The sequence below is a fragment of the Vombatus ursinus genome, unplaced genomic scaffold, assembly GCF_900497805.2.
Source record: "Vombatus ursinus unplaced genomic scaffold, bare-nosed wombat genome assembly UNPS02005286.1, whole genome shotgun sequence".
Lineage (NCBI taxonomy): Eukaryota > Metazoa > Chordata > Mammalia > Diprotodontia > Vombatidae > Vombatus > Vombatus ursinus.
Genome location: NW_020945064.1, coordinates 16,876,359 through 16,898,330, shown reverse-complemented (window position 1 = coordinate 16,898,330; position 21,972 = coordinate 16,876,359). Strand labels below are relative to the sequence as shown.

Here is a 21,972-nt window from a genome sequence, read left to right as displayed (position 1 = left end):
TGTCTCTCTTTGGGCTGTCTAGTCATCCAAGTACTTAGTCAAGTCCGTATTCTAAGGGTCTAAACCTCCCGGGAGGATTACCCAGAGGGATACTAAGCCAGGAAGGACTTCCTAGGTCATGGTCAAAAGGGCTCTCCACATCTTCAAGCCACAAACTGGCAGATCTTAGAGCCGCTGCCCTCTCCGTCCATAGTGACCCAGTGATCTGGAAAAAAGAACTCCATTCTGGGCTGGCCTTGGACCCTCTTACTGTGGCTCTACTGTAGAGTAATGCCCTTTTCCCTCCAGGTTTGGTGCCAGCCCTAGAGAGAGTCAGGATGTCTATCGTGACTCTTGATGCTAATTTCGTGGGATGCCAGCTGTGTGTGGAGAGAGTGTGTGCCTCTGTGTGTGTGTGTGTGTGTGTGTGTGTGTTCTCCATTCTCCATTCGGCTTCTATCCTTACCGACACCTATTCCAGTACTGACTATTCTACAGTCAAAACATCTTTTGAGGCTACCCTGGGGTCCTTAGGGAAGCACTGGAGATGCTATGGCCTTAAAGTCCAGGGGAGAAGACAGGTTTTAAGAGGAGAGGCGATTTGGGGTGGTGTTGGAGGGTGGGAGAGATCTGGCAATTTGATTTGGAGGGTACCATCTAACTGAGGATGAGGCTTCCAGTCTGAGGATCTCGGTTTGGAAAAATTTCACCGTCTGGGTTTGAAGGAGCCAGTACTGGGTTTGGGATATGGGGAGAAAGGGATGGGGTGGGGTGGGGGGGTGCTCTTCAGAATAGGAGGTGGGTAGATTCAGAGTGGGGTAGGAGGGTCGGGATTGAAGTCGGGTAGGGATAGGTTTGGGGGATGCGGGCTCAGGGTTGGGGGGATCGGGAATGGGATTGGGGGGAGCAAGCGCCACGTGCCTGTGACGCGGGGGCGCCCGGGAGGCGGCGGCAGCAGCTGTGGCGGCGGCTGAGGCAGGCGTGGGGACTGGGCTGTCGGCAGCCGAGCCGGGCTGGGCCAGGCCGGAGGAAGATGCTGCCTGCCACACTGCCCCTTCTGGGGATGCCCCTGCCCGGGGCAGGGGCGGGAGTGGCAGACGGGGCCGCCGGAGAGTCCGTCCTGCCCCCTGCGGGCTTGGCGCTGTTGCGCTGGCAGTGGCACGAGGTGGAGGCGCCCTACCTGGTGGCCGTGTGGATTCTGGTGGCCAGCTTGGCCAAGATTGGTGAGTGCGCCAGAGCTTGCCCCGTCCCAGCCCGAGGCCCCCTGTCCGCCCCCTTGTTCCCCCCCCTCCCCCCCCCCCCCGGCCTTGGCAAGCGGAGCGTACACTGTTGTCTATCCTTCTTCCCCACCCGCACCCCCCATCTCCTCTCTCCCCTGCATGCGACACCTGGAGTTTTCGAATCTGCGGATTCGGGTTTCCACCTTTCCTGCTCCCCTTCACTTCCTTACCCGCTCTGCTGCCTTGGTTTCTCGAAGGGATTTCTCCCCAGCCTCCGCCTCTGCGGAGCACCCCACTCTTCTGTCTCCATTCCGCTTCACTGCCACTCCTCGGCGCCCTGTCAGCCTCCCCCTGCTTCTGCTTCTTCGGCGATACCCCCCTCTCCCCACCCCCTCCCCCGCACCCTGCCCCTCTAGTTCTCTGCTCTTCTCCAGGGAAGCTTAGCAATCAGAGACTCAGTTTTCCCTTCTGCCACAATAGGGAAAGTGAGGCACTAGTAGTGGGGTAGTGGAGTTAGCCCTGTACATAGGGAATTCTCAGTGGAGCCGGCCCACTGAATGCAGTTATCCTGGACCTGGGATGGCATTGTGCTATCTGGACCTCAACATTCCTGCCCAGCCAGGTCCCAGGGGCAAGGTTTACCAATTATGTGAACCCTTTATGTACCATCTCCCACCCAGCCCTTTAGCCTTCACTAGAACATAGGACTGGACCACACAAAAGAAATCCCCGTTGGCCAAGAGGAGCAGAATTTTGTTTTTATCTTAATGATATGTATTTCTATAGGAAAGACTATTTAAAAGTGGTCCTCCTTGCAACCCTTCATCATGGCGTCCTAGGTGGCCGCCTACTTTGCCCACCTCCTGCTCTCCCCCTGCTGTCCTTTATTGTCTGGGTGCTACCAAGCTGGCTGGCTTCCCAGTGCTGTGCTGCTCACTGTAACCTGTTCCTCTCCAAGGCAAGCTCCCAGATGTGGGGGTAGCCTAGACATCTGCCTTTCAGAATCCTTAGTCCTTTAAGGTTCAGCTAAGATGCCATCTCCTCCACAAAACCTTCCCTCCTCTCTGTAGCTGCAAGTATTGTCTCTGATCAGCTTTTCCTGGAGCACTTTTTGTGGCTCTCTCCTTTACCCCTATCATACTTAACCTTGTATGAGAGAGGCAGTAGCATGGTGGAGAGCTGGCTTGGGAACCTGGGTTCAAATCCTGGCTTCCAAACCTCTCTACTCTAGGCAACTCTGTAATACTAACTACAGGTTGTCAGGCAGATGCTAGTATGTATTGGCACAGGGAGTTTCTTTATAAGCAGTCTCTTATACTCATGAAATCACAAACTACATATATATATGTATATATATATATGCACACACACATATATACACACATACAAGTCAAATCTCCCCCCCCCAGAATGTAAGCTCCTTGAGGGCAGGTGACTATTCTGTTTGTTTTCTGTCTTTGTATCCCTTGCATCCAGAACTGTACCTTGCATGGAATTTACACTTAATAAATATTTATTGTTGTTGGGATTGAATCCTTGGTCCCTTCTACCCTACTGTTACTACTACTCCCTGACTCTGGGCTTTGATTCATCTGGATTACAGCTGCTTCCCTGAAATACCACTGTCCCATCTTCATATTCAGTAAAGCAGCCAGTCTGATGCATCGCCATCCCCCCACCACACACACACACACACACACACACACACACACACACCCCTGAAATAAGGAGCCCCTCCCTCAGAATCCCATTCCTTTCCCTCTGTTACTGTGTTTGGGGCTTCACAAGATGGGTGTATGTGGTTGATTACAGCTGACGATTGCTGTTCTTTCCCCATGGCTGCTGACTAGCACTGCCTGTACCCTAGCCTTGCCACTGTGCAGCCTTCATGGATAGATTCTGTAACCTAGAATCCAGGGGAAATCCAGGGAGACAGCTCAGGCTGATTGGGACTTTGCCAGAGGTGGAAAATGACTGTCCCCTTCTGCTGCAGGAGACTAATCACAGAAAGTGGAGCTCAGAAATGGCCTTGAGGATCAGAGGAATTGCTCTCCCATTCCTAAGACCAAGCATCTCTCTGATCTTTGGGAAGGGAAGCTCTGAGCATCCAGGGTCACTGGAAGCAGATAGAGGTGCAGGGGAGGGGGGATGCCTTGGTGCCTGGGAGGAAGTGGGAGGAGGTGGGAGGAGGGTAAAGAGGTAAAGGGAAGGATGATCTGTCAGTCTGTAAGATCAACGTGGGAAGAGCTGCTACAGGGCCAGGAAGCAGGCAGAGGAAGGCAGCAGGAGATGCCCTTGGGATTGGATGGCCCAGAATCTGTATAGCTAATGAGTGACCAAGGGGAGTTTCTGCCTGGCATTTGGAGCACGATTAAGCTCTGAAATTACTGCAGTTTCCCCTATAAATCATGATGCTTCTTCTAGTTTGGAAGAAATGATAGGAGATGGGAGAGAGAGGCTTTCCTTCTCAGTTTAGATGAAGGCAGTCCACACACACACACACACACACACACACACACACACACACACACACACCCCCAACTACCTTCTTTCAAACATGGGGTTCTTCATCCAAAAGACCACTGTTTATCCACTGGGGATACGAAGGCTAAACAGAGACATCCTATCTTCTATCCCTCACTTTAGAGGTGGCATTGCCAAAAAGAAAGCCTGATGGGTTTGGAGTCAGAAGACCTGAGTTTGAATCCTGGCACTGCCACTTACTAGCCATATTGTCTTTCAACTTAACATTTTCTGAGCCTCAGTTTCCTCATCTGTAAAATTGGGGGGGGGGGAGTTGAGAGATGATCTCTGACAATCTTCCAGGTTTAGGGCCTATGATCCATTGTTTTCATCTTCCCTGGGGTTTGGGGAGGGATGAGTATTCTGATAGTACCAGAAGAGCAAATAAATTGTCTTTTTAGTGTGGGGAGTGGTAGTAGAAACTAATTCTAACCTTCCTCTTTCTGAAGAATTGGAATTTTTTCATTAACATTATTGATGATCTACTACAATAGAGCTTTGTACAGAAGACTATACTTGGGGTGGGGATTACCAAGAAGAATGAGCTATAGTACCTGTCCTAGAGGATTCTCAGTCTCATTGAAGACATAGGATGTGGGCAGAAAAAAAGTTGAGTACCAGGCAAGTTGCAGATGCAAATTGGGAGACAGGAACAGCACTGGCTGATGTCAGTGCACTTGAGTTCAAATCTTGTTTCTGAAGTCACCCGTCTACCTGTGTCACGTTGGGAAAGTCTTTTAATTTCCTTCAACTTTCTCCTCTTTAAAATAAAAGGGTTGGAGTGGATGATCTTTAAGGTCCTTTCTAGCTCTAATTTTTGTGGTTTAGTATCTGTGTTTATCTCTGTTTAGATGTTCAGGGTGTATGCCTTTGTCTAGCTGTCTGTTTCATGGTGGCCTGGATTCCTGCATTCCTCAGCCCTGCTTCATGATGTGGGGGCCAAAAATCAGAGAGGTTCAGGAGTGGTAGCCCCTGGCCTGAGAGCGAGATGCTGCCTGCCTTCGGAGGAGCCTGGCCAGTTTTCCTAAAACACTCATTCCTCTTCTTCCCCACCCCCTTCTCTCTTTTTCCATGACTTCTTTCACAGCAGGGCCAAGGTCTTTAGCCCACGCAGAAACTGTGAGGGATACAAAAACGCAGTTTGTAATCTGTCTGGGAAGACAGGACATGTACACATACAAACTAACAATATAAGGTTTAACAATCAGGGCACAAGGAATAAGTTCTGCAGGGCATCAGAAGAGGGAGAGATTGGGGTAAACAGAGAAGGTGGAGATGGTGAGGTTTCAGCTGGACCTTGAGGAAGGGCACTTCAGTAGGTGGGGCAGGTCAGAAAGGAAAAAGCAAAACTAGCCAGGATGTTGCAAGGGGAGTGAGCACTGGTTAGAGGACCTGAGTTCAAATGCCAATTCTACTCAATTATACTTTCCCTCTCTGAGACTTAGTTTTCTCATCTATAAAATGAGGAATAATCTCTAAAGTCATGAAGGGATCTAGGTGGTCTTGCAAGATCCCTTTTGACAATAAAATAACCATGATCCTGTAACTAGTTTGCCCATACTAAAGTGGTTACTTAGAGGAGCAGTGGGAGGTATGGATGCAATCCCAGATGTTCACGCTGGATACCATCTTCCCAACTCCAGAGCCTTCAGAATTACCTATAGTTCTGGACCCTGACTTGGGTGCCCTCTTGAGCTGAGCTCTGGGTTAGTAGACATGCAAGACAAGTTCCAGGTGGTTCAGTTACCCTGATGCTCCCTCTCCCAGACCCTTTTCCTTAATACCTATCCAAATCCTGTCTGCCCTTCTATGCCTAGTTCAGCTGTCCATCCCCCTCACCTCCCCCCAAAAAACCCTTCCTGGATAGCCTGAATGAACAAATAAATGAAAAGGTACTTGTTAATGGCTACTCTGCACCAAGCACTGGGCTGGGCACAGATCATACAAAACCAAAACAACTCTTGTCCTGAGGGAGCTTACATTCAAAGAGGATGAGGCAACACATATAGGGAAGGGTGTTTGGCTGGGGAAGTCAGAGGTATGGTGAGTAGGGCGGCAAGGGGAGCTTATTAAAACACTCTGGTAGCAAAGGCAGTTTTGGGACTTGATTATGGTTCCTAAAGGAAGAAGCTGAAGGGTTGGGAAATGGGATATACACAGCAGCGGAAGAGATGGTAAGAATGAATGAAAAAGTATTTATTAAGCCCTTACTATGTGCAAAGCACTGTGCTAGGGACACAAACAGAAAAACAGAGGCAGTCCCTCCTTCCAAGCAGTTCACCTTCTAATGGAGGAGATAACAACTATGGGAGATTGCATCTACAAGTCAGATGGAAAGTTCCATGGTCCTTAGAGTACAGTAGCAAAGCAAACGGTAATACATCTGCTTTAATGCTATTTCCACTGATAAAACCGTAACCGTTTCTGATGGACTCTTCACTAATACCCTACTCCTTAGGATCATGGCCTCTTTGAGGTGATGAGAGCATAAAGGGAGGCATATCCTACCAAGGTGGAAACACATCAGGTATGGGGCTGGTGTTTACTAAACAGGTGCCTGTCCTCTAAGGATCAGATTAACTAAGTACAAAAATGCTCATCGCTAGAGCCGTGGGCACCATGAAACCAGCCACCAAGTCACAGGTTATTGTTGTTGTTTGTCCTTTGTTTCCAAGAGGACTAAGGACATCATGGGGTGATGTCTTGATTTGTGCATGACTTGAGAGTTGGTTGATGGAGTTTCCAAACTGATAAAACCAAGGCTCTTTGGAAACACTGAGGAACAATCCAATACAACAAACATTTAAATAAAGGCCTTCTGCCTACAGAGCATTGTGCCAAGTGTTAGGCTAGATACACAGCCTAGATAAGATAAATTTCTTGCTTTCCTGGAATTTACAGTCTAAAGGCTAACAGACAACTTTTTTTTTTTTTGGCAAGGCAATTGAGGTTAAGTGACTTGCCCAGGGTCACACAGCTAGTAAGTATCAAGTGTCTGGTCTGAGGCCAGATTTGAACTCAGGTCCTCCTGACTTCAGGGCCAGTGCTCTATCCACTGCACCACCTTGCTGCCCCTGCTAAACAGACTTTTGGAGGGTCCAGACCTATTATTTCCCCAGGTTGGGGACTCCCTTTCCTAACACAATTATTGACAACATAAAAGTTGGAGTGTTTTCTGGGTCCCTGAGCAGTTAAATGTGTGCCTGTGGTTATACAACGGGTATATGTCAGAGGTAAGATTTGAACTCAGGTCTTACTGTCTCCAAGGCTACCTTCTATCCATTATTATGCTTCTCACTAACACCAATCATTATAAAATATTGCATATTATAGTTACATAATTGGTTCATTAGAGAGGGGTAGAGCAAAGTGCTATGTGAGATCAGAGAGGTCATTCATTGCCCAGCAAGGATTCAAGGAAGGCCGGTGACATTGTTACACATCCCATTTAGATGCCATGTCTTCCTTGACCATTAGATTGGAAACCCCTAGGGGTAGATATATGTCTTCCATGTCTATGTTTCTCTCCACTGTGCCTAACCCTGGACCTTGCCCAACAAATGTTTGACTTGCTTTTCCTTGTAGTCTTCCACCTCTCCCGGAAGGTGACTTCTGTCGTCCCCGAGAGCTGCCTGCTGATCTTACTGGGTCTGGTGCTGGGGGGCATCGTCCTGGCTGTGGCCAAGAAAGCAGAGTACCAGCTGGAGCCGGGCACCTTCTTCCTCTTCCTACTACCCCCTATTGTGCTTGACTCGGGCTACTTCATGCCCAGTCGGCTCTTCTTTGACAATCTGGGGGCCATTCTGACCTATGCTGTGGTGGGCACACTGTGGAACTCCTTCACTACAGGGGCTGCCCTTTGGGGCATCCAGCAGGCTGGGCTTATGGGTGAGTCTGATTTCATTCCCTGGGAGTCTCCAGGACCTGGGTCGGAGGAGGGGAAGATTGGCTGCATGATCTCAGTTACTTTACTCTCACAGGCCTGGGAAGAACAAGATGCTCGTCTTTGCTGTTTGAGAGAGGCTCTTAGCTTATAGGGTAATGGAAACAGCATTGTATCATGGAGCTGGAGTCAGAGAACATAGGTCAGAATCCCAACTTTGCCCCTTTCTACCTGTGTGACCTTGTCAAATAATTTAATTTATCTGAGCCTCAGTTTCCTTATATATAAAATGAGGATAATGCTAATAATGGTCCTCATTCATACAGGCCTGCCTGTAAGATAGGGATTGCATTAGTATCTCCATTTTACAGATAAGGAAACTGAGAGAAATTGAGTGATTTGGTCAAGATCAAACAACTAATAAGTCTCAGAGTTGAGATTTGAACCCAGGTCTGTCCTGTAAAGGCCAGTGGTCTTTCCATGACAACATTCTGCCCTCACTTCAGATGGAATTGAGGAATAGGGTTGTTGTGTTGGAAGCTCTATAGAAAGCTGGGTTATTATTTTTAGAAGGGACTTTCCAGATCTTCTAGTCTGTGATAAAATGCTTTCATTTTATAGATAAGGAAATGGAACCTTAGAGAGGTCATATATTTTGCCCAAGGTCATCTAGCAAATTAGTGTCCTACTAGGTCTGAGATCTCCAAGGCCCAGTGAGAGTGCTCAGTGCTTGGAGACTGCTCTTCACCAGCTGAGTCTGTCTGTGCCAGCCTTCCAGAGTGGCAGCTGAGCTGGTCTCCCAGAACTGAATAAGAGCTGGGCTCCAGCTGTGTGTGGGCTGTGGGTATGGGGAACCTGTCATGCCGTGTGGCTTGCTTTCCTTCACCCTTCAACATCCATTCAGCCACTTAGCAGCCCTGCCAGAGAGAGCTCTGCTCCCCCATCATCAGGCCTGAGCCACTTCTGCCCCAGCTTTCCTTCCGTGAAGGCTGAACGGGCTAGGGCCAGTGTAGAGAGAGCTGGGGCCAGTGGAAATAACAGAGCACTTTCCATCTGTTAACTCATTTGACCCTCACAACAACCATATGAAGTAGGTTATTGCAGAGGAGAAAACTGAGGCAGACAGAAGTTAAGTGACGTACTCAGGGTCACACAGTCAGTAAATGTCTGAGGCAAGATTCATACTCACATCTTCCCATCTCTAAGTTCTGTGATACAGTGGATAGAGTGGTAGAGCTGGAATCAGAAAGACTTGAGCTCAAGTTTGGTCTGAGATGTATAAACTGTGTGACCCTAGGCAAGTCTCTTAATCTCTGTTTGCCTCAGTTTCTTCATCTGTAAAATGGGGATGGTGATAAGAGCACCTACCTCCCCAGGTTGTGAGGATCAAATGAGATAATATTTGTAGAGCACTTGGCATAGGGCCTGGCACATAGTAGGCACTTAATAGATGTTTATTCCCTTCCCTCTTCCTTCCCCTTTATATCTGTGATCCTATAAACCCCACAAGATAGTTCATATAAACAGTATTATCCCCTTCTTAGAAATGAAGAAATAGGTTCAGAAGGGAAAGTGAGTTAGTTTGTGACTGGCCATATAGCTAAGAAGAATAAACCTGGGTCTCCAGACTTCAGAGCCTGAAGGGACCCCCGAGCTCACCCAGTCCATACTCCTAACTTTATATGTGAGAAAAGAGACCCCCAGAAGCTAGAGACTTTGCTAAGGCCACATAGCTGATAAGTCCAAAGCTCTTTCTACATTGTGCATCAGAGGCATCAAACATGGCGCCTGCCTAAATCAGATATGAAAATGTAATTGGGAACTATTTAACTGACTAAATGAAAATACAATAAACCATAGATGATGTTCATATGTGGTTTTCTAAGCAGCCATCATCTTGTATTAAAGATTTAGTGGCCCCATTGCCACCATTGCTGAATATTAGGGTGGATGGGACTCCGGCTGGGCTCCCACTAGCTGGTTTTTCTTAGACTGTGGTGTTCGTGGGCACCTTCTGCTTTTGCCTCAGGAGTGGAGTGGAGTGGAGAGGTGAGGAGTCCTCTGGTGGGGGGTTAGGTGTGTGTCTCTCTCTCTCTCTATCTGTCTATCTCCCCATAGCTCCCACTGTCCAAGCTGGTTTGCTTGACTTTCTGCTCTTCGGAAGCCTGATCTCTGCTGTGGACCCTGTGGCTGTCTTGGCCGTCTTTGAGGAGGTGCATGTCAACGAGACCCTCTTCATCATAGTATTCGGCGAGTCCCTGCTCAACGACGCAGTCACAGTGGTGAGGGCGCCATGGAGGGCAGGCAAGGCCACATAGGGCTATCTGCCCTGGGTTCCTCACTCTCCTAGCTGACCCAGGGCTTAGAGCTGACCAGTCTGATGGGCTATATTGTGTGTGTGGGGGGGGGGTCCACAGTGCCAGACTAGGGGTCATAAGACCCTAGTGTAAATCCTGACTTTGCCCTTTATTTGTTATGTAAATGATAATAATGACAGCTAACATTTATATAGCTCCATAAAATGCTTTATATACGTTATCTCATTTGATCTGCGTGATAACCCTGTGAAGTAGGTGCTATTATTATCCCCATTTTACAGCTGAGAAAACTGAGGTAGACAGAGAGTAAGTGATTTGCCCAGAATCACACACCTGGCAAGTATCTGAGGCAGTATTTGAACTCACCTGACTCCAGGTCCAGGGCTCTACCTACCATGCACTGCACAATGTGCTGCCTACCTGCTTGTTTTTGGTTGGATCTCTTTCTGCCTTGCTTTCCTTATTTGTAAAATAGGTGTATTAAGACTTGTATCACCTACCTCACAGGACTGTTGTAAGAAAAGAATTTTGTAAACTTGAAAATGTTACAGAAACAGGCAGGAAGCTAGGTGGTATATATGGATGGAGTGCTGGACTTAGAGTTCAAAAGATCTGAGTTCAAATCCTGCCTCAGAGGCTTACTAGTTGTGTGTGACCTTGGACAAGTCACTTAGCCTCTCCTAGTCTCAGTTTCCTCATCTGTAAAATGAGGCTAATTGTAGCACCTCACTATCATGAGGATCAAATGAAACAACATACATAAAGTGCTTTGCAAAACTTAAAGAGCTACATAAATGTTAGCTATTATTATCTCTCTGAAACTCTATTTCTTCATCTATAAAATGAGATTCATAAGCCCCCTATTACTAGCTGTATGGTCATAGGTGTCACTTAACCTCTCAGTGTTCCCAAGCAACTCTAAGAACACAAGCTACAAATGAGCTGCCAATCTGTAGTAGTGGAGAACGTTTCCATTCTGGGAGTTCCCCACACTGCCTTTTTTTTTGAGGGTATGGGGGTCAGCAGGATGGAACCCTTTTATTGCCTGCCTCTCAAGTAAGTAGTGTTGTTATGAAGAAAGTGTTTTGTAAACCTTGAAGCTCTATTGAAATGTGACATTTTATTTATTACTCCTCTAACTTAGGTGCTGTATAAGGTGTATAACTCTTTTGTGGAGATGGGCTCAGTCAATGTTCAGGCTATTGATTATGTGAAAGGAGTCGGTCAGTATCTCCCTGCCCTTTACTGGCCTATCGGGTCCTCTCCTCAATATTCCCCTGGGGTGCTAAGTCCTTTCTCAGAGCCAGGAAGGAGAGAGAAAGCCTCTGCTTGCATCTCTCCCCATTTCCCAATGAGAGCTGATCTCTGGGGTAACAGAAGCCTCAGAATCCAGTTCCTGGCCTTCCTAAGAGTCCAGCTCCTGAGACCCCGATGCCCCTGGTGGAGTGAAGTAGGCATCACCCTTCTCCTCTTTGCCACTGGTTTGGGGTGGGGGGAGGGAGGAGGGGGGCCATGCTGACAGCCCGGCCTCCTTCCCAGCCTCTCTCTTTGTGGTCAGTCTGGGCGGGGCAGCCGTGGGCTTAGTTTTTGCCTTCCTCCTGGCCCTGACCACACGTTTCACCAAGCGGGTCCGTATCATCGAGCCTCTGCTGGTCTTCCTCTTGGCCTATGCTGCTTACCTCACAGCGGAGATGGCCTCACTCTCCGCCATCCTTGCGTGAGTCCCTGGGACCCAAGGCAGAAGCCTGGGGGGGGGGGGTGTAGGGGGAGGATGAAGGGAGGACAGTGGGCATCCCTGTTCTACTGCCTACTACCTGTAGGATTTTGGACAACCATCTTCACCTGTGGGAGTGGCAATCTCCTTGTAAAAAGACAGAATTGGAAGAGATGATTACCACCCTTTAGGAATGGGATTGACAAGATGTAGGACAGCCAGAGGCGGGTGAACTGGATGGAGACCATGCTGTATGGGGATAAGTTGAAAGATCTGGAGATGTTGAGTCTAGAGGGGAAAAGACAGTGGGAATAGGACAGATGCCTCCCAGTATGTGGAAGAAGCATTAGATTGGGTCTGCTTGGCCCCTAGCTGAAATGGGTAGAAGTTATCGAAGAGAAGTCACTTTAGGCACCACTTGAGAAAAACTGCTTCCTAACAACTGAAGCTTCCCCAAGGAGAAACGGGGTTGCTTCAGGAAGGAATGAGTTCCCCATCACCAGAGACCTTCACATGAAGGTTGGATGACCACTTGACGGAGATGTAGAAGGAATTCCTGCTCAGATATAACTTGGACCAGATGGTCTTTGAGATCCCAACCAACTCTCACATCTCTGAACCCCATTATTCTATGAATAACTTGATAAAAGCCTGTTAAGTATCTAGACCCTCTGCTGTGGGCCAGCACAATGCAGAGGCATCACAAGATGGTGGACCTCAGGTTAGAAGAGATGGGTCCAAGTCCCAGCTCCCACACTTACTAGCCCTGGGACCATAGGCAAAATACTGCATATCTTTGAGCCTCAATTTTCTTATTTGTAAATCAGGGATGATGGAGCTTTTACTACCTCAGAGGGTTATTTGGAAAGAGGGAACATAATAATAGTAATATCAGCTAGCACTTATATAATGCTTTAAGATTAACTTTACAATTAATATCTCATTTGATCCTCACAACCACTCTGCAAGATAGGTGCTATTATTATCCCCATTTTACAGATGAGGAAACTGAGGCTAAGTGACTTGTCCAGGGTGACACGACTCATAAATGTCTATGGATAGATATGAACTCAGGTCTATCCTGACTCCTGGTCCAACATTCCATCCACTGAGCCAACTAGTTGCTTCTAGCTGCCTTTATAAACCTTGGGGGTACTCTAGAGATAGCCATTATTGTTGCAATCATTGTTATTCCTGTGGGGATAATAATAATATTATTTAGAAATAGTAACTGAGGCCTAGTTGGTACAGGAAGGTAATGCTTCCCTATTGACCTGTCCAGTTCCAAAATGAACATTCTGGAAGGCCCGGAGGAAAATTTGGTATCCCTTCACCATTCTTCTGGGCAGGACCAAACCTGGTGCTTCTCTTTGGGCTTTGTGCTGGTCCAGAGGATGAGGACCAGGGAATTCTGAGGCCTAAGCATTCCCAGGAAACTTAAATTGTTGTCTGGGGGTGACCTCTAGTTAGACCCCGTGGGACTCCTTTGGTCTGGTTGCTGTATCTTCTCATACAGGAGGCGATGGTGTGAGGGAAAGAGCTCTGGCCTGGGAGTCAGGACCCTGAGTTCTGGTCTGGCCTCTGCTGTCACCCACTGTAGGGCTTGGAAGGAAATCCCTTCCCTTCTATGGGCCTTACTTTGTACATCTGTAAAATGTTGGGCTAGGTTGGGAGTTCTTAACCTTTCTGTGCCTTCATCAGTCTGGTGAAGCCTATGGACTCCTTCTCAGAAAAATGTTTTAAGTGCATAAAATAAAGCACGTGGGATTACAAAGGCAACCAATTTTACTGAAATGCAATTATCAAAATATTTTAAAAACAAAACAAAATGAAGTCCACTGACCCCAGGCTGAGAGCCCAGGACTAGAGGATCGGTAAAGTTCCCTCTAGCCTTGACATTGTGATTGTCGGATTTTCTTCTCAGTTCTGTCCAGCACCTTCCCCTCGAGGCCCAGTTTCCTTCCTGCCTGCTCAAACCCCAGAGACTGGTCAGGAGAGGGATGGCTTATTATTGTTCTGCTTGGTCCCTGCGGACAGATATAGGACACATGTGAGGAAGCTGCAGATTTAGGTTTCAAGGAAGGGAAAGACTTCCTCCCAGGCAGAGCCATTGCAAAGTGGGATAGTTGTCATTGGAGATGGTAGGTAGGCTTCTTGGCGGTCCGACCACTTCTTGGAGGTCAGCAGCAGGCATAGCCCCACCCAGGTTGGATTTAGTTCTGACCCTGAGTTTGTGTGATTAGTTTGGTGAGGGAGCCCTACCTCCTTGCTGCCCTTTCTAATATCCCTTTCCTCTGTCTTCCTGTTCCTCTGTCAGAGTGACAATGTGCGGTGTGGGCTGTAAGAAGTATGTGGAGGCTAACATCTCACACAAGTCCCGTACGGCTGTCAAGTATACCATGAAGACACTGGCCAGCTGTGCCGAGACAGTCATTTTCATGTTGCTTGGCATCTCTGCTGTGGACTCCTCTAAGTGGGCCTGGGACACCGGGCTGGTGCTTGGTACCCTGTTCTTCATCCTGCTCTTCCGTGCCCTCGGTACTGCCCTGTGCCTGGCTGCCTTCCCATTTCCTTCTCATCCTCTCTATCCCCGACCCTAACTCCTGCTATCTCTTTCCTTCGGTCAAAGCCCCTCTCTCTACCTTGACTTAAATCTTATGCTTGCTCCTCACCCTTCTAGCCCTTGTCCAACCTTAACCTGGACCCTTCCTTCCCCTGCCCTGACCTCTAACTCCACCTGGCTTCCCCACCCCTGCCCCTGCCTCTACTCCCACCCGGCCTCCCTCCCCTGCAGGCGTAGTCCTGCAGACGTGGGTGCTGAACCAGTTCCGGCTGGTCCCTTTGGACAAGATTGACCAGGTGGTGATGTCCTATGGGGGCCTGCGAGGGGCTGTGGCCTTTGCTCTCGTCATCCTTCTGGATAAGACCAAGGTCCCTGCCAAGGACTACTTTGTGGCAACCACCATCGTGGTGGTCTTCTTCACAGTCATCGTGCAGGTGGGAGGGCCGACGGGGAGGCGGAGGAGGGGGCAAAGTAGGGATCGCCAGGATGTCTGTCCCAGAATCCCGGATAGGGACCTCAGAGGGATCTAAAGGTCAAGCCAAACAGGACCCCCCTCTATAAAACCCTCCCCCAAACCCCACAGTAGATGGTCATCCAGACTCCCTTTGGAGCCTTTCAGAGAGGGGAACCCATCACTTCCCCAATCAACTATTCCATTTTTAGACAATTCTAATGGTTAGGAAGGTCTCCTGCCTGCCAGCCTAAATCTGTTTCCCTTCTCCCTGCTCCCTCTCTGCTCCATTAAGCAATATTGCTGCCAGTTCCATTCTCCAGGTTCAGAAACCATCTCATCCCCTTCCCATGTGAGGGCCATCCAGTGAGCTCATGGTGGGGAGCTGGAATTCCAATCCTGACCCAGGGTTCAACTTGCTCTGGAATCTTGGGGAAGTCTCTTCCCTTTTCTGGGCCTCAATTTGCTTCTCTGTAAAGAACAGAAACTGGACCTAAGGATCCATCTCCAGAACCCTTCAAGACCTGACATTTTGACTCATTGAATCTCTATCCAGCTCTCTCCAACTCTTTCCATAGCTGTGAAAGGGGACTCTAGGGGAAGCTAAGGCACTGTGGGTCACTGTGTGTAGTCTCATCCCAGGGGGGATGGCAACGGAGAAAATTAGGGGCATAGTGAGATAGTAGGCAGCTTATATTTCTAGTCATAGTTCAATCTCCATGTTCACCTCCTTCCTGTCTCCCTTCTTGTTCCCCAGGGTCTAACCATAAAGCCTCTTGTCAAGTGGCTAAAAGTGAAACGAAGTGACCACCACAAGCCCACCTTGAACCAGGAGCTACATGAACATGTGGGTATCAGCGACACAGCCTCAAAGGAATGTCCCTTTTCCATCTTACCTCCTCCCATTCTTTTCTGGCTCTCTGGAGGGTTCTTGGGCTGGGAGGGATGTGTCCAGGCTCTTCCAGATATGAAATTTTGATTTGGTGCCCAAACTCTGGGCCTTCTTCGGGAGAAGGGACAGTGCCGTGATTGGGCTTTCCTGTCCCTTCTATAGACCTTTGACCATATTTTGGCAGCTGTGGAAGATGTAGTTGGTCACCATGGCTACCACTACTGGAGGGACAGGTGAGCACGTCCCCCTCCCCTCACCTCCTGAAAGGCCACCTCAACAGCCCCCTCCCTGCTTTCCCAGGGGGCAGAGATGGGCCAAATGCTATTATTCAGGCCTAGCAACCTGAGAAGAGAGCCCCCAGAGAAGGAGAACAGCTTACACTTTGAGGTTTACAAAGGTTTCTTACTATCCCATGATGAGGCAGATAGCACAAGCAGCATTGTTACCATTTTACAGATGAGGAAAATGAAGCTTTTCTAGTGACTCGTCTAGGTCACAGAGCTAGTAAGTGTGGGAGCCTGGACTAGAACTCAGAATCTTCTGACTAAGATCAATGCCTTTTCTACTAACCCCTATGGTCCAGAGACAGATCTTGGAAGGTCTTTCCAGAGTCCTTAGGGAATTCAGAGAAGGGAGCATTCAGGCACGCAGATCTATCCCCCTCTGTAGGTGGGAACAGTTTGACAAGAAATACTTGAGTCAGCTACTGATGCGCCGGTCTGCCTATCGTATTCGGGACCAGATCTGGGATGTGTACTATAAACTCAACATTCGAGACGCCATCAGTTTTGTGGACCAGGTAGGTCTTAAGTACACAGGGTGGAGGGGGCAAAGTTGGTCTTGTGGGGTTTCTTAACCTGGGATCTGTGGACTCATTTTTTAAACGTATTTTTGATAACTGTATTTCATTATATTCAATCAATCAGTAAGCTACTATGTGCCAGGCTCTGTGCTAAGTACTGGGAATACAAAAAAAAAAAAAAGCAAAAGACAATCCCTGTCCTCGGGGAGTTTATGATCTAATGGATTATAATTGGTTTTCTTGGTAATCCTGTGTGTTTTATTTTGTCTTTTTTTTGTGCTTTTAAAAATATGATTCTAAGAAAGGGTCCATAGGTTTTACCAGACTGCCAAACAGAGCCTGCAACACAAAAAAGATTAAGAACCCCTGATCTGGTGCAATGGCTAGGATTAGAGTGGGTGGTAGATAGCTCGGGGCCCTGGATGAATAATTCATGGTCTCTAGAAACTGGTGATTTAAAAAAAATAGTATTTTATTTTTTCCAATTATATGTAAAGACAATTTTTAACATTCATTTTTTACAAATTTTTGAGTTCCAAATTTTTCTTTCTCCCTCCTTTCCCTCCCCTCTTTCTAAAACAGTAAGCATTTTGATATAGGTTATATATGTGCAATCATGTAAAACATATTTCCATATTAGACATGTTGTGAAAGAAGAAACAGAACAAAAGGAAAAAACTAAAAAAAAAAAAAGTGAAAGCAGTGTGCTTTGATCTGCATTCAGAGTCCATCCGTTCTTTCTCTGGATGTGGATAGCATTTTCCATCCTGAGCCCTTTGGATTTTTCTTGGATCGTTGTACTGCTCAGAGGAGCTAAGTCATTCATAGTTGATCGTCACACAATGTTGCTTAAACTGGTGATGATGATGGAGTGTTGGGGAAAGGGTGTCAGACAACCCTGGTCCTAGAGTTAAGAGTTGAAGTACCTCCTCTAGGCAATAAACATCCATCTGAGACCCATCTTCATACCTTTAGGGAGGCCACGTCTTATCCTCAGCAGGGCTCACGCTACCCTCCATGCCTAGCCGTAACTCTGCAGCAGAGACCTCTGTCACCAACCTTCTGTAAGTACCACCGTGCCTACCTCCCCATGGTAGGCTCCCCTTTATCAGTATCAGCCTCTTCTCTCCCTCAAGCCTTCTCCACCTCTGTGCCAGGCTCCTCTTTATCCCACCCCAGGTTCCCTCCTCTTCATTGCCCCCAGGGAGTTGCACATTTGACCTAAGGCTCTTGCAGCCCCCTCTGCAATTTGCCCCCTTGGCTTATTTCCCGTAGGCGGGAAAGTGGCAGTGGTGCCTGCCTGGATCTACAGGTGATCGACACGGTTCGAAGCGGCAAGGACCGGGAGGATGCCATCATGCATCATCTGCTCAGTGGAGGTCTCTACAAACCCCGTCGGAGGGTGAGATGCACATCGGTGGGGAGACAGTCCTTCCTCAGTGGCCTTTGGCCTGGAGGAAACCAAGATTCAGGGCTGGGGGGCAAATAACAAAAAGCAAAAGCAAAAGCACTCACCTGGAGCCTGCTATATGGGAGGCTGCGTAGAGTAATGGAAAGAGCATCGGACTTGGGACTAGAAGACTGTGTCTAAGTCCTGGCTCTGTCACCGGCTTCATCTGTAAAGTGCATAGAAAGGCCTTGTACTAATTACCTGGGATCTGGGACTGAAAGGGATCTTCGAGATCACCTCCTACCAGGGATTCTTAGGCTGGGGTCCAGGAACCATTTTTTTTTGGAGGGGGGGCTAGGCAATGGGGATAAGTGATTTGCCCAGGGTCACTCAGCTAGTAAGTGTTATGTGAATGAGGTCGGATTTGAACTCAAGTCCTCCTGAATCCAGGGCTGGTGTTCTATCCACTGCGTCACCTAGCTGCCCCTTCAGGAACTATTCAAAAACATATTTTGATAACCGGGTTTCAATTTCATTGGCTTTCTTTGTAAACGTAGGCATTTTATCTTATGCACTTAAAAACATTCTTCTGAGAAAGTCAGAAGGTCTGTGATACAGAAAAGGTTAAGAATCTATGATCAAGGCCAACCTGTTTATATTAAAGATATAGAGTAAGGTTCAGAGAGGAAGGACTCACCCAAGGCCACACGGGGAGCAAGTAGTAAAGCTGGGATTTGAACTCAGGTCCTTTGACTACTCTTTCCACTATAGCAGCAGCAGCAGCATCTATAACATTTATTTAGCACTTTAAGGTTTGGAAAGCACTTTACAAATATTATCTCATTTGATCCTCACAACAATCCTGGGAGGTAGGTGCTATTAATCCCCGTTATACAGATGAGGAAACTGAGGGCAGAGGGGAAGTGACTTGCTTAGGGTCTCATAGCTGGTAAGTATCTGTGGTCAGATTTGAACCCAGGCCTTCCTGACTTCAGCTCTAGTATTCCATTCACTGTGCCATCTGAGCTGCCTCTCACCTTACAGGATTGCCACCAAGAAAACAATTTGTAAACCTGTAAGTGCTATAGCCATGGTGAATTATTATTGATTATGAATATATGCATAGAGTTCAGAATTTAGATGAGGAGATGCCATACATGGGTGGAAAATAAAGTGAGTGAGTTGGGCAATATGTGAGAAAAGCCAGTTGGGTTGATAATCAAGCCAGTCCCTGCAGGCTGGAGTACAAAAGGGAGGCTTTAGAGTAGAGAAGAGAAAAGAGTATTAGACTAGGGGACTGACACTTGTGACTTGGGCATTGTCAGTCCAGTAGCAAGAGGAAAAGAAATGCCAAGTTTCATACGAGGACCAAGGAAATAGAGATCAGTTTCAGCTTGGGAAATCATAGAATCCTTCCTGGAGGAGGTGACATTTGAGAACTGGGTATTGAAGGATGGTCAGGATTTTACCTGGGGAGAGGACAGTGTGTGTGTGTGTGTGTGTGTGTGTGTGTGTGTGTGTGTGTGTGTGGTGTATGCATAAGGGAGGGAAAATAGAGATAGAGAAATTTAATTCTTGAAATATGAGAAAGCACAAGATATGTTTGATGCACATAGTAAGCATTATATAAATGTTAGCTATTTTTCTTCTTATTTTGATGGATGGCAATTAGTCCTATTTTTCGGAATAGAGAGGACGGCAGAAAATGGGGCAGCTAGGTGGTGTCGCAGTGGACAGAGTCCCAGGCCTCAGACACTTACTAGCTGTGTGATCCTGGGCAAGTCATTTCACCCTGTTTGCCTCAGTTTCCTCTTCTGTAAAATTAGCCAGAGAAGGCAATGGCAAACCACTCCGGTATCTTTGCCAAGAAAACCCCAAATGGGGTCACAAAGAGTCGGACGTGACTGAAACCCCTGAATGACAACAAGCAGAAAGTGAGGTGAGATGAGGCTGAGAAGGTGGGGTAGCAAGAGACCGTGAAGGACCTTGAATTACAGAATCAGGCATCAGGCTTCCTCCTGGAGGCAATAGCAGAACCCAGGGATTTCGAGTGAGGAATGATAGGACCGTAGATCTAGAATTGGAAGGGAATCCAGAGACCTTCTAGTCCAACCCAGGCATCTTACAGATAAGGAAACTGAGGCAAAGGGAAGTTAAGTGACTTGCCCAAGGTCATACAGCCAGTATCACAGGTAGGGCTCGGACCAGCTCTTCTGGCTCCAGAGCCCTTGTTCGTTCCATCATGCCCTCCTGTTTCCTGATGGTGAGAGGAAGAGAGGGAGTGATTAGACACAACCACAATCATGTTTTAAATAGCGGGAGATGGAAGAACCTGGATTCAAACCCAGATCTTCTGACTGAGTCCAGAGCTCCTTCTCTTACTTCGCTCGTCCATCTGGCCCAGGTGACCAGATTAACTTTTATATTGCACAGCAGATCATGTCCCACCAGGAAACAGCCTTGAACTGTGGAAAGAGGCTCTGGAGTCAGAAGACTTGGGTTCGAGTTCTACCCCTGATAATAATCATCATAATAGCTCGTAATTTGTATGGCACTTTAAGGTTTGCTAAGCTCTTTGCAAATATTATCTCATTTTATCCTCCCAACAATCCTGGGAGATAGTTATTATTACTATCCCCATCTTATGGATGAAGGAACTGAATTAGACAGGTTAAGTGACTTGCCCAGGGTCACACAGCTGATAAATGTGTGAGGTGGGATTTGAACTCAGGTCTTCCTGACTCCATATATAGCACCCTATGCACTGTACCACCAAGCTGCCTGTATGTATCATACTAGCTGTATGATCTCAGGTAAATTATTTAGCCCCTCTGGGTCTCAGTTTTCCTATCTGTAAAAAGGAGCTCATAGCACTTTCACCATTCCACTGAAATCCAACTCCTATACCTCATTATATTGTGCAGGTGACCCTGGGTTCTCGAAGGCTGCTGGAAAGGCTGCAAGGACAGTCCCAGTGACAAGACTTTATGTCTGTTGTCCAGTAGCTAGCCTAGCTATGTTTGGAGCGGCTCCTCGCCAGACAATTAGCCACAGAGTGATGAATGTTTTGGCCATGGCACTTTATGGAGATTACCCTCTACGGCATGGAGAAACTGTAATTTTCACTAGTGGGAGAAGTACCTACCAAAGGAAATCATATATCCTTTTTTTTTTTTTTTTTAGTGAGGCAATTGGGGTTAAGTGACTTGCCCAGGGTCACACAGCTAGGAAGTGTCACGTGTCTGAGGCCAGATTTGAACTCAGGTCCTCCTGACTCTAGGGCCAGTGTTCTATCCGCTGCACCACTTAGCTGCCCCGAAATCATAGATTCTTAAAGCACTCGATGAAAGACATAGATTTAGAGCTTGCTGAGACTTCAGAGGTCATCTCATCCAACCTTCTCATAGACAAGGAAACTGAGGGCTAGTGATATGTAGCACCTTCCCATATATAGGCTCCCAGAAATGTAACCCAGATTCAAGGCATTTTGGTGGTCAGCAAACTCATAATTCATGAGTCCCCATTAATGTGTTTACTTTTACTTGTCCAACTAGAGGCATATTAGTTCAGAGCAAAAGATATTTGATCATACAAAATACAACATACAAAATCATTGGTATTTGAGCATTGTAAGGGACCTCACAGGCTACATACATTCCAACCAATACACAAAAGAAATCTCTACAATACCACACTTGGTAAAGGGGAAGGGCGTTTGAACTCTTTTGTTTATAGCTGTAGAGCTAACCTTAGTGCCTCTGTGTTGTCAACTGCATCTGGGCAGTTAGCTAGAGAAGCCCTTCGGCATTTTAAAGTTCACCATTTATTTGAATTATTTTTCCTTTTGCTGGACTCAGGTTCCTTGATCCTAGTCTCCTATCTGACTTGGGGTCAGGAAATTACTTTCAATTTCTGTCATCTAGTTTGTGTTCTTTCAAAACATCCCAGGAACTTCACTTAGTAATAGTGCAGAAAGAACCACCAAAACTGGTTCTTTTCAATGCCCATCATGCCCCTGCTTGCCATGCAAATCAACCTGGGGCAAGACCGAAAGGGCCAGGTGAAACCAGGGTTGTTGGTGATCTCTACCCCAGTTTCTAAATACTGCATTCAGCCAGCAATGGAATCACTGGTATGTTTTGGAACCTAGGTCCACAGACTCCAGATCCTGTTATTTATATTGCACCCTACTCCTTACTTTGAAGAATTATGGTGAGTGAAGTGCAGGAGAAATGGG

At 47.3% G+C, this 21,972-nt stretch overlaps 1 protein-coding gene across 1 annotated transcript in view; it reads left to right on the top strand.

The window, feature by feature from the left end:
• Window positions 1–1,012: 1,012 nt before the first annotated feature.
• SLC9A5 (solute carrier family 9 member A5) overlaps window positions 1,013–21,972 on the top strand; it is a 27,849-nt gene continuing 6,889 nt past the window's right edge. The window contains exons 1-12 of the mRNA XM_027847685.1: window positions 1,013–1,202; window positions 7,308–7,610; window positions 9,724–9,887; window positions 11,068–11,146; window positions 11,463–11,640; window positions 13,955–14,175; window positions 14,432–14,634; window positions 15,409–15,498; window positions 15,706–15,776; window positions 16,213–16,342; window positions 17,321–17,409; window positions 17,621–17,747. Coding sequence (XP_027703486.1) covers window positions 1,013–1,202; window positions 7,308–7,610; window positions 9,724–9,887; window positions 11,068–11,146; window positions 11,463–11,640; window positions 13,955–14,175; window positions 14,432–14,634; window positions 15,409–15,498; window positions 15,706–15,776; window positions 16,213–16,342; window positions 17,321–17,409; window positions 17,621–17,747 — 1,845 coding nt within the window. The remainder of the gene's footprint in view (window positions 1,203–7,307; window positions 7,611–9,723; window positions 9,888–11,067; window positions 11,147–11,462; window positions 11,641–13,954; window positions 14,176–14,431; window positions 14,635–15,408; window positions 15,499–15,705; window positions 15,777–16,212; window positions 16,343–17,320; window positions 17,410–17,620; window positions 17,748–21,972) is intronic.